Source organism: Crotalus tigris, unplaced genomic scaffold (assembly GCF_016545835.1).
Source record: "Crotalus tigris isolate CLP2741 ecotype Arizona unplaced genomic scaffold, ASM1654583v1 scf7180000023636.1099087, whole genome shotgun sequence".
Classification (NCBI taxonomy): Eukaryota; Metazoa; Chordata; class Lepidosauria; order Squamata; family Viperidae; genus Crotalus; species Crotalus tigris.
The window spans coordinates 397,391-409,312 of NW_024100093.1; the positions used below are offsets into that span (position 1 = coordinate 397,391).

At 37.8% G+C, this 11,922-nt stretch overlaps 1 protein-coding gene across 1 annotated transcript in view; it reads right to left on the reverse strand.

The window, feature by feature from the left end:
- The window catches only part of HCRTR2 (hypocretin receptor 2), a 29,932-nt gene extending 23,121 nt beyond the window's left edge, over nt 1–6,811 (reverse strand). The window contains 3 exon segments of the mRNA XM_039320337.1: nt 4,127–4,222; nt 4,225–4,399; nt 6,785–6,811. Coding sequence (XP_039176271.1) covers nt 4,127–4,222; nt 4,225–4,345 — 217 coding nt within the window. The 5' untranslated portion in view covers nt 4,346–4,399; nt 6,785–6,811.
- Nucleotides 6,812–11,922: the final 5,111 nt, after the last annotated feature.

Consider the following 11,922-nt stretch of genomic DNA (forward strand, 5'->3'; position numbering starts at 1 on the left):
TCTATGATGCTTCCACTTATTGGCAGAAGGAAAAAAAATGTAAAATGTTGTGACTTTTCTCTATCATCCATTACAGGGCTCCAGGCTCCAGTATGAGAAATAGCCTCTATGTATTACATTTGAAAGGTATTCTGCTGCTCCTAAGAAGAGGCTTAGCAAATTGAGCCTGCTGGCCAGATTGTAAAAGATGGGGAGGAGTTTGACTCTGCCCTTAAAGGACCACAAAGGGGTGGCTAACTGCTCACCAGTGAGCTGCTATTTTAGCAACTATGGCAATTTAAACATCTCAGTCTTAAGAAGCTCATCTTCAGTTTCCTTTATGTACCACTAAAAATAAGAACAGTTACTGTATGGTTCTCCTTAGCTGTTGAGTAGAAGAGAAATATACTGGGGAAATCCACATTGGTTTATGATTTGGATATACAGTATTTTTCTTGTTGGAGTGTGATGTACTTGAATCTAGTATTGGTTTAATATATGGGAGTCTGATCGTTGTGTATAGTTCTATTTTACCATTGGGGACTTGAGATCATATATAAACAGGAATGCCATTTCGAAACCTGTTAAGTATTGTTTCTTAACTCTACCTTTGGACTCAAGAAACACCACTATTTAATGGAAATGGTTTTGTAATCCACATGTAAATTACATCACTAAATTGTAACCTGCCACAAGCATTCAATAGTATTTGCAAGAGGGAAGAACTGACTAGGAATGACAAACTTGAAAGCAAAGAGGGGAAAATGGTATAAGAGATGCTGAATTATTTTGGGGTCATTTGATCTTGTCTTAAGAAATTGCATTTTGGAAATAACATCCCCTGTTCACTTCAGTATTTAGGCTGATCAAAATATTGAAGTCATGCCACAGTTGTGGTAAACATCTCCAGTCTGGATGAGGATTATAGAAATTTTTGAATGAAAGCCTATAAAATGTGTAAATTATGATGGCAAAAATTAGAATGTTTGTGTTGTCAAACAGTACAGTATATCTCTGAATAGCAGGGCAAAAAATGGGGTGGAGGTGTTCTATTTTTATTGGGCTAGATCATTAATAAAATAATATGTACATCAGCATTAAGAATTTAATTTAATCCCAACATAAATAACCACACCCATTAAGAAAGGAAGGGGGATTTAATTTAATTATGAAAATTTATAGTTAATTTCAACCGTGCTGCTCCTTCGTCCCTTTTTCAAAACAAGAATAAGAATGAAATAAAAACAAAACAACCAACAATACCTATCAAAACTCATCACACTAATCTAGTGTATATTTCTCCTTCCATATTTGTGTAGTAATGCTTTTAATAAAACTCATAACTCCCAATGTTACATTTTTGATGTTGTAATAAATTCCAAATTCTGAAGATGTAGCCAACAAACTACTAACCATCCAGTTGACTTCAATACAGAATATGACAATGATAGGACAAGTCTGGTCGACACTAAATGTAGCTATGCAACGCTGGGAATATATTTGGTTTGGCTGTCTTCTTCCCAAATTCATGCAAATAATCTTAAAGTAGTCCTATTTCCCAGGTCTTTAGAAGGGACACTCCATACACACCTGCTACTACCCTAACTTTTCCCTTCTGCTCTATGTGAAGTCTATGGAGAACAGAGACAAGAGAACCTAGTGGGCTGTGGATAGTCTGTATTTGCATTTCATTTGGTCCTAGGAGGCTGTGAACTGGGGGTTCTAACAACTGTAGCACTTCCTCCAGAGCTGGTGCCAGAAGGTTTATGAAGAATATCTCATTCCTGGTTTTTATTTTATCCATGGTTTTTCTTATGTGTTCCCAATAGGTTAAGGACCGAGCAAGGGTCACTCCTAAATACTTTGGATTACAGCTCATCACTCCTACTGTGCGTTTTTTAAATAATTTACTGATCTGGTATTTTAGATTTTGATACACATTTTATATGTTATTTCTGTCAATTTTATGCACTATGCTGAATTTTATGCACTATGCTCCATATGAAATAAAATAAACTGGGGGTTCTTGTCCTACAAATAGCTATGATGATTGAAACACAGACATGTCCTTTTTGCATGTGTTTTTCAAAGCACTTGCAACATTCAAATAAAATCTCTTCATCCTAGAAAAATCTTTTGCCAGCTGTCTTTTGAAAGCACTGGCTTCTTTCCACCAGATAATTCACAATGAATAGTGCTGGGTAGGTCCAATTTTTATCCTAAATTACTGCAAAGAATTATGATTAAAATAAGCTGTTTTTCTTCCCACTCTTCAAGCTATTTTCCTAAGTTTAAGTTATTTTGCCAAATGTCAACCTCCTATTTTATGTACAATATCACTAGGCTGTATCTGGTGTCAGAATTCTTTCCTTCATGCCTGCTTTCCTCAGAGGCTGTTTCTTCTCAACTTATTCCCAGTATTTCTCTTTTGTTTTCCCCATCTTTTCTTTTCTTTTCTGGAGAAAGTCAAAGTAATGCTGCAAGTTGGATTTGTTTTAACTCTCAAATATTCCCTGTTTCAAATAAGGTATAAAGTGACATGAGAGCAGTGTTCCAATATCTCAGGATTTGCCACAAAGAAGAGGGAGTGAAGCTATTCTCCAAAGTGCCTGAAGGCAGGACAAGAAGCAACGGATGGAAATTAATCGAGAGAAGCAACTTAGAACTAAGGAGAAACTTCCTGACAGTTAGAACAATTAATCAGTGGAACAACCTGCCTCCAGAAGCAGTAAATGCTCCAACACTGGAAGTTTTTAAGAAAAGACTAAACAGCCATTTGTTTGAAATGGTATAGGGTTTCCTGCCTAAGCAGGGGGTTGGACTAGATGACCTCCAAGGTCCCTTCCAACATCATCATCATCTTCATCATCATCATCATCATTATTATTATTATTATTATTATTATTATTATTATTATTAATATCATCACCATCACCATCACCACCATGGATATCTGCTTCCTAGTTGTTTAATAAAAGAGGCCATCAAATGGCACCCTCTTGGTCCAAATGAAAAAAAAAAAACTGGGGAGAACTGAAATGAAAAAGGCTTGGAACAATTAGGAATTTTTTGGGGGGTGGAGGGGGGCAAAAAGTTGAGACCTTCATTCAGTTGTGGCACTAACAACACATTCATGGTCCAGAATTTGCAGGTCAAGATGTTTGTCTTTTGAATCAGTTCTCCAATCATGAGATTACGGTAAAAAATCAAGTATACCCCACAAGTCTGAATTTTGCTCACCCTCTTTCTGTTATATCTATTCTCGGTATTGACCATCATAAGGCTATACTCTCATTCAAAATTCCATTGACAATTCTGACAGCATGAATGAGCCACAGGTAGAAATAGCCATTCACAACTGTACTGTTATGAATGGAGTTGCAAGCGAGGCTCACAGCCAAGAGTTTTTCCAATGCAAAACTGAATGAAAGTTGAAGTGCTGGGCATCCTTGCTTAGCAGATAGCAGTAAGAATAACAGTAATAATTACAATTATACTAATACGCAGATGGCTTTGGGTAGAAGAGATTACTTTTTAATCTTCAATATATGTTATGCAAATACTTAAAAGAGCTGTTACTATTAATAAGACATTTCCACATAATGTACCACTGGGTGGTAAAGTTCAAAATATTCCATCCTGATTACAGAGTTTCTACAAGAACTGATGGAGAAATATACTTTCTAAGGCTCCATTGTGAAGCAGGTAAATAGCACAATCCCATATGGAATGTAGTCTATTTAATAGACATTAACCCCAAGTAGATGGGTAGCCTCATTGCAGCCTTAATTTGAAAACTGCATAGAAGGCCACTAATATATATGTTTATGAGCATAGTACAAAATTCATTTTAAGTCTTGTTGCAACCCAGTAACATGACCGGCCACCTGAGATATATCTGTAAGAAAGCACAGGTGTTTCTCACATCAACAGCTCCTGTAAATGAAAATAAGGAGGCAATTTTCTATGGATCATTAATGACTAAAAAAGAGAAATGGTGTTTCTAATTCCCAGGATTGTGCTGCTGGGATCTTTGATAATGTGTGTGTGCATGTATGTGCCAGTGTTGACTCCTGGTGACTGCCTGGACGCATACCTGCAAATATCTAACTTGCATCAAGAAGCAACTAGACAAAATGGTACTCACCTAGGATGTTTCCTATGAGAGCCACAAGAAATACAATAATATAGCCAACAATGAGCACCCATTCATATTCCTTGGGATGCAGATATTCCTTCCAGAGAATTCTTCCTCATCATAGTCTGTGAGAGGGTTTGCAAAGGGTTCTTGAGTCCCATTCACTGTCACATTAGAAGACCAGTTTGTGCAACAAAGAAAGCCATCTTCCACTTGAGTCACAGACATAATTAACTCTGCTCTGGGTCTCAATTCGGTCCTTCAGGGGTTTAGCCTAGCTTCCTGCCAATCAGACATAACTGCATTGAGCAATAGGAAAAAAAAAGAAGGCAGAAAGGGGAAGATGGAAAAAAGAGCCAGGTGTGTCAATGGAACTTCCTCAACTAGCTTTGCATCAAGCATCTCCCAGTGGCAGGATGCTTGCTGAAGCTCCAGAAGCACGGAGGCTGTCGTAACAGAGCAGCAGGCACGAGAGAAGCAATTCTTGCATAGAGCTTCTTAATTCAGCCAGAGGCTGTGCGAAGCACATTCTTGCAGTGACAGGCAAAATGAAAAATGCAGCATATTCCGAGGGACTCTAGAGATCATGAAATGAGGAGAGAGAGTGTGTGTATGTACCTGTGCACGCTTTCAACTGAGTGTGATTGTAAATCCACCAAGGACTTTTGAAGATGCCCTTTTACTCCTTCATTTAACGTTTGTACAATCCATTCCTTTTAGTGGTACAGTGCTGCTTTGGACTGGATGAATGAATCAGAGATCTTCTTTTTTTTTTAAATCTCTTATAAGCAGTGCTTTTTTTGTAGGAAAAAAGGTGCCAGAATTCACATCTTGTTAATCTTTTATTAAAAAAAATATATATTCAGTTTTTAGCAGGACCGGTGGTTGAGAAGTAATTAGTATTTTTTTTTAAATTTGGGGTCACACTTTTACACTAAAAATTTAAATTCTCCAATGATTTTTTAAAATAAGAAATTATTTACCTTTCATACGTAGTCAATCACAGTACACACACCCACACATGTCAGTTGTGTTAATGAAACATAACGGTTGCCACAGGCAGTAAGCACTCAGCACGTGACCACACGATCAATCGCAAGCCGAGCAGCGCCACAAGCCGAGCAGCGCCATCACAACCAGCACGGATAAAATACGCATGCATTGGACTCAACACACAATCAGCCCGCATGCATCATTTTAATGATTTTGCCATCGACCTGCTACGCTCGACAGGGAGATTCAAGCCCAGGTGGACCAAACATCAAATTTTCAAAAGTTACTTTTAACAATTGGAAAAATCCGTCAAAAAAAGTGCTAGAACTCCGTCCGGGTGCGTTCTATGACAAAAAAAGCACTACTTGTAAGGTAGCATTTTTATTTTCAAGGAGTGAAGGCTCTCCTCTCCTTTCAAGCATTTAATTCTGTGTGACTTTGGAAAATTATAGCATATCACATCGAGCAAGAATAAAAGAATATTGGATGGTTGTTTCCTAACAGCTAGTGAACTGTACAGAAAATTGCTTGGGTATTGATGAGAATGTGACCCTTGCTTAAGTTCATGGAGTGGAAGCAAGCATTCTGTTCAGAAGTCTTGTAAGAATATTCTGTACTTCCACAGAGGAAGGAAGGAAGGAAGGAAGGAAGGAAGGAAGGAAGGAAGGAAGGAAGGAAGGAAGGAAGGAAGGAAGGAAGGAAGGGACAATCCCATGTACCATTAGCATAAAGTTAAAGGTAAACTTTTCCCAGTTCCAGTCCTATCTGACTATAGGGAGTGGTGCTCATCTCTGTGTATTAGCCAAGGCAGCCAGCATTGTCTGAAGACACTTCCGTGGTCATGTGGCTGGCATGAATATATGCTAAAGAGCATGGAACACTATTACCTCCCCACCAAAGTAGTACTTATTTATCTACTTGCATTTTCATGCTTTCAAACTGCTAGGTGGGCAGGAACTGGGGCAAAACAGGAGTTCACCCTGTCATATGGTGCTTGGGTCTCAAACTGTCAACCTTTTGGTTCACAAGTCCAGTGTCTCAATTGCATAAGGCACCAATAAATGATTTCCCCAAACTAATGCATTTGTTGTTCATGCAGGAGTGGAGAAAGAAGATTCTCTGTTCTTGAAAGTAGAACAGGTCTTCTCACACAATTTTGTCTCCATCAATTGTGAAGACTAAATGTAAAATACAATTGCAAAATCTTAGCAAACAGATCCACATTGTCTTTCTCCTGCTAATCTTTTTCTTTAAATAAGAAACATGACAAGTCCAGTCAGACCAGCATTAACAGGAATTCGTATACCAAGACAACTCCCCTGTAAAGCAGGAATTGCCTGGATGGGATGACCTATCTAGAAAACATCTGAATAAGTCATTCAAGCTACTAATTGATCACACTGATTTTTCTCTCTTTAGAATCTGCTTCTCTCCTGGCCCCACAATACATTTTAGATGAAATTTGCCTTATTTTCAAGCAGCTGAAAAAGTCCAATAATAACCATACTACCATGTTTCCCCAAAGGTTTGCCTGAAAATAACCCTAGCTTGATTTTTGGTAGTGGACCTAATATAAGCCTTACCCCAAAAATAAGCCTTAATTCTGGGGCGAGGCACTCACCTAAAAATCAACTAGGGTGGGGGTGTGATCTGCCCCACTAGCCTTGCACCCACCTACTTTGCAGCCAGGTCTCTCCTCACTGGCCCACTTCTTCTGAGGCATCTTCTGCAGCCAGGCCTGCATTTCTCAGTCACAGGCCTTTCCAGAAGGCCTGTGCAGCCAAGAACCGAGCTGTGGATTCAACGCATAGCTCAGTTCTGCAAGACCTCTGCAGCTGAGGACCGAACTATGGATTGAATCCATAGAGGCCTTCTGGAAAGGCCTGACTGCAAAATGCAGGCCGGAATGCAGCTGCAGAATGAAGCTGACCCTCTGGCCCCAGAAGAAGTAGACCTGCTGGGCTGTTGGTGCTGGAGGTGAATATAAAAGACATCCCCCCCTGAAAATAAGACCTGGTGCCTCTTTTGGAGGCAAAAAAAAAAGAAGACCTGATTTTATTTTCAGGAAAACGTGATATATACTCCCCTGCAAGGATCCTGAAAGTTCCTGGTAAGTTTGGTTGGAAATTTGTTGTTCATTTGCTAAGTCGTGTTCTACTTTGCAATCCCATGGATTATAGCATGCCAGGCCCCTCTGTCCTCCACTGTCTCCTGGAATTATTAGGAAATTTGTTTAATTTTTGAAAGCAGTTAGTCATTTATGATCCCTTTCTATCTAATGCTTTAATAAAGGAACTGAATTGGAGACTGGAATTTATTTATTTCTTTGCATAGTTCAGACAGGGAGTAGTCTTATCCATGTGTCAGATTGCTGGGTGTTCATGCTTACCCCTCTTAAGCAAGTCACAGGAAAGTTCATGAAAGTGTAACATGGATACAAATCAAGCATCAGGATTCCCATGTGTTCATCTTAAGAAATGTACTTCACTCAGGTGGTAATTATCTATGTCGAAAAATAAGCAGGGTGAATGACATTCTGTGCAAGGATGCAAAAACAGGGACTTTTTATCATTTATGGTGGGCATGTGGCAGAGCAAAGAAACATTGGAGTAGGATTCACATCTTAATACAGAAGATTCTTAAAGTGAATATAAAGATAAAACCAAAGATTTTTCTTTTGGGTTTAATGGAAAAAGATTTGGACAAAATTTGGGACTTTGTTATATAGGTTGGTGGCAGCAAGATTACTTTATGCAAAAAAAAAATGGAAGGACACTTTGATTTCTACAATGGATGAATAGCTGCAAAAATTGATGAAGTTAGCAGAGATGGCCAAATTGATTCTCTGATAAAAAAAAAAAAAGAACGCAATCAGCTTTGTTTCTACTTGGAAACCACTTCTGGACTTTGTGCTTGAGGTGGGAAAAAAATAAAATGTTGATTTTGGGTTTTGCCGATTAGATAGGTTTGTTGTTATAGAAATGGCTAGTTTATATTATTACAGTATATAAAAGTAAAAAGTTGAGGTTTGATGCTATTGTCTTATTCTACTGCACCAAAAGGAATCGGAAGTCAATGTTTTTTCTTATTTTCCTGTTATTTTCATTTGTATTTTATGTTAATAAAATTTTAAATATGAAAAAAGATATAAAAACAGATACTCCAATTATCAATAAACAGCAGGGTTTTTTAAAGATTAATTAAGCAGGCTTTTTTAGAGAAGTTGAAGAGGTATCCTATTATCCTATAGGAAGGAACTAAAAAAATCATTTGTCTTCCATTAAAACTCCTAAACATAGAAAGCACAATCAAGAGTTTTGACATTTGGAAGAATCTTATGATATTTTTCATGCATTTTATACAGGTCAAGGGTAACAAGGTTTCTTGCTTTGAAATGCAAATAATAATAAAATGTAGCAACATGTAATAAAGTGTATTTATAGCAGTCCATTCTGAAAAACATTTGCATCCATATAAAAGACCTGAGAGAAGAAGCCAATATTTTTGGTAGTTACATTGAGAAAAAAATGTTTTGAAAGATTCAGGGCAGAATAGAAGCAACAATTTACAATATCCAATGTAATTTGAAAAGCTATATCCCAAATTTATGGCACAATTAAATTTTAAATGAATCAAACTATCCATTCAGTAGCAGTTGCTTTTTCTTGCGATCAGCCTTATGGGTAAAAAACTAACTTGTCTAGTTCAGCTTGAATCTGAACTGGGTGACGAATTAGCTGCTTCTTGACCTTTTAAATTTTAATAGAATCAAGAAATAGGTGTCTTGATCTTTTTCTCACTGTAACTTGTCTTTACCAACTATTCTCCACTTTTCCCTTATGTCAGTAAGGAACTTACAAAGTATATACTGCATATTAAATGAAGACGTTTCTGCAGACTCATGGCACTAAATGGCTCCAATCTCTTGTATTTCACTGATTAATTTATAAATATGTAAGTATTATTTATTAGCTCAAATATTTCTTTCACAAAGTTCATGGTTATTATACTAAATTTGCAGAAGTATATTATTTTTGCAAAATTAAAAGGCAATCATTGTAAAATGTTATCAAAAAGAATTTCTCCAGAAAAAAAAAGAGTTCTGTTTTCAAATTATCTTCTTTTGAAATGGTGAATGTTGTTAGTGGTATCCAAAGAATCTAAGATGAACTCAGTCTTTTGGAAGGTCTGATATGAATTCTTTTCATCAGTGACAAGAAAGGGGGATTGGAATAATAGAATAGAATAGAATTCTTTATAGGCCAAGTGTGACTGGACACACAAGGAATTCGTCTCCAGTGCATAAGCTCTCAGTGTACATACAAACATAAGGTCTCAGTGTACATATCAACAACAAAGTGATAAATACTGTAATAAGATACCAACAGGAGAAGGTAATAGGAAAGATGAGAAGGATAATAGCAATACAGTCCTACTATATGGGTAAATATATAATAATTAGGATATTTCCTAATTTCTCTCTTCAATTTTCCATGGACATTTTTAGACCTTAGATCATTTTAGACTTTCTTATTGCCCAAGTCTTTTAATTCCACATTTAAAATGGAGCAGGTCCTAAGAATGGTATTCTGATTATTAAATTTACTAGCTCATTTCTGTTCTGAGAATCTGTAGTGCTTAAATAGAACTAACAACCTACCAGAATGTGCCCTTTCTGGTCAATAGATGAGCAAGAGATGAGCAAAGAAACCTTACCAATCGGTATCCAACTCTCAGCCAATAATTGGATTAAAGAATAACCCAGTTGCTACTGCACTGCTTTTTCTCTTTAGTTCAAAAAACCAGGGAAAGAATAAGACTAAGTCATGACCTGGTGAGATCACATGATCCCAGCTGTCATCTCAACTGAACTGTGTGGGTGAAGGAGGCTGGGTGGTGTGCCAGAAATCTGATTTTCCATTTGGAACTGCCACAAGTGTCTGTCCTGCATCTCCTCAGGTTAGACAGCTAAATTCCAGCTGTCAGGCTTCTCAACATAGGTGAATGTTTTAGGTGCCAGGAGGACAGTGATGCGTCATATCTTGTCCTGAGCTTGCTGGTTGGTAATGATATCTCATTACGTTAGAGACAGTAGTCATGGGGAGAATTGCCATATTTTCCATAGGAGATTAGGTACTCCATTGCGAAAGAGAAACAAGCAGATCAAGAGAACTTGTGAACATTTTAAACTAAAACTGATATATTGTAAATAAAGCTAATCTATTTGGCATATGGGTTGTTGCCTTATATGGGTTCGGCTGGCTCAGTAATGTCAATGGTGATTTGAGTAGAGGCAGGAGACTCTATTAATTCTACCTCAAAATGGTTGAGGATCAAGTCTGGGTCCTGTGCCATGGAAGCAGATATTCTGCTGCTACGCTATAGCCTTCAACCTTTGGACAATAAGTACCAATGGTGAGTATGTCTCCAATGCTGTGATGGATTGCATAAGAGGATACAGGTTTTTTTCTCCTTTCTCATTAAAAATTATGACTATGCTAGACTTTAGACTCAAAGGCAAAAAAGGGCTTCAGAGCCTGCATCTCTCCACAACTTGCTAAACCAAACACATCTTTTGGGGGGGGGATAGTGCTGCAGCTGAGGACAGTTACCCAGACCTGGGAAAAGACACAGCTAGTTTTTGGATAGGTGTTATAGAATCTCTGTATACTGCAAAACTGGTTTTTTTGCATTGGAATCTTGGCTCCATGCCACCCTATAATAAATGTAATGTGTGGTTCAGTAACAAACTGATATCAACCTCAGATAGGCAGATTCCTAAATTCAAAATGAATTCCTACTATCTGTCTTCTGGCGTGCCTTCAGTTAATTCTATTAATGGAAATGGAATACAGTGGTACCTCGGTACTCATTGTTAATTGGTTCCAGGAGGCATGATAAACACCAAAAATGATGAATACCAAACAAAGTTTTCCCATAAGAAATAATGCAGTGAGTCACAAGGCAGCTAACATCAACAAGTTCTAGCTTGTGCAAAGGAATGATGAATACCGGGACAACATTTTTGTGACAAAATACACTGAGAACCAAATTCGATAAGTTATAAAGCAGTTGAGTACCAAGGTACAACTGTATTGTATTTGGCCAAGTGTGATTAGACACACAAGGAATTTGTCTCTGATGCAGAAGCTAATTAATTAGTAGAATTATGAATATCTATTAATTCAATTAATTGAGAGTCAGTTTGGTGTCATGATTAACTAGAAAGTAGAAGACCATGAATTCTACTCTTCCTGAAGGCTTGGGAGCCAGCTGGGTGACTTTGGACAAATTCCAGCCCACCTTTGCTGTTGTCATGGAAAAAACAACAGGAGGAAGCCTCATGTATATAACCTTGAGTTGCACAAAATAAAGGTGGGATATAAATCTAATATTTATTATTATTATTTAGCCATTGTACTTGAGACAGATATTTAATCCAATGGTGCAAGGGATTCACTTGAGAGCCTCTGGTATATTGGCTAAAGAGCTGGACTAGGAGTAGGGAGATCCAGCTTCTACGCACCAAAACCAGCTAGGTGACCTGGGGCCAACTCCCCTCCCTCTTAGCCTTTTTCAAGCCCAGCTTTGATCTGTGGCAAGCAGGTTGAAAAACAAAGGCCCTTATCATGTCATGCTTTGCTATGAGACCTAGGCAAGCACAGAGCAGATTAAGTGCTGAGCAAAAGAAGTAGGACAAAGGCGAAGAAGAGGAAAAACAACAACATGGAATTGGTTTGCGTGTTCAGTTTCTGTGGGTTGCAGAGTAGCCAATATGTCTGCAGAAAAGAAAAAGAAGAAAAAATGTGATC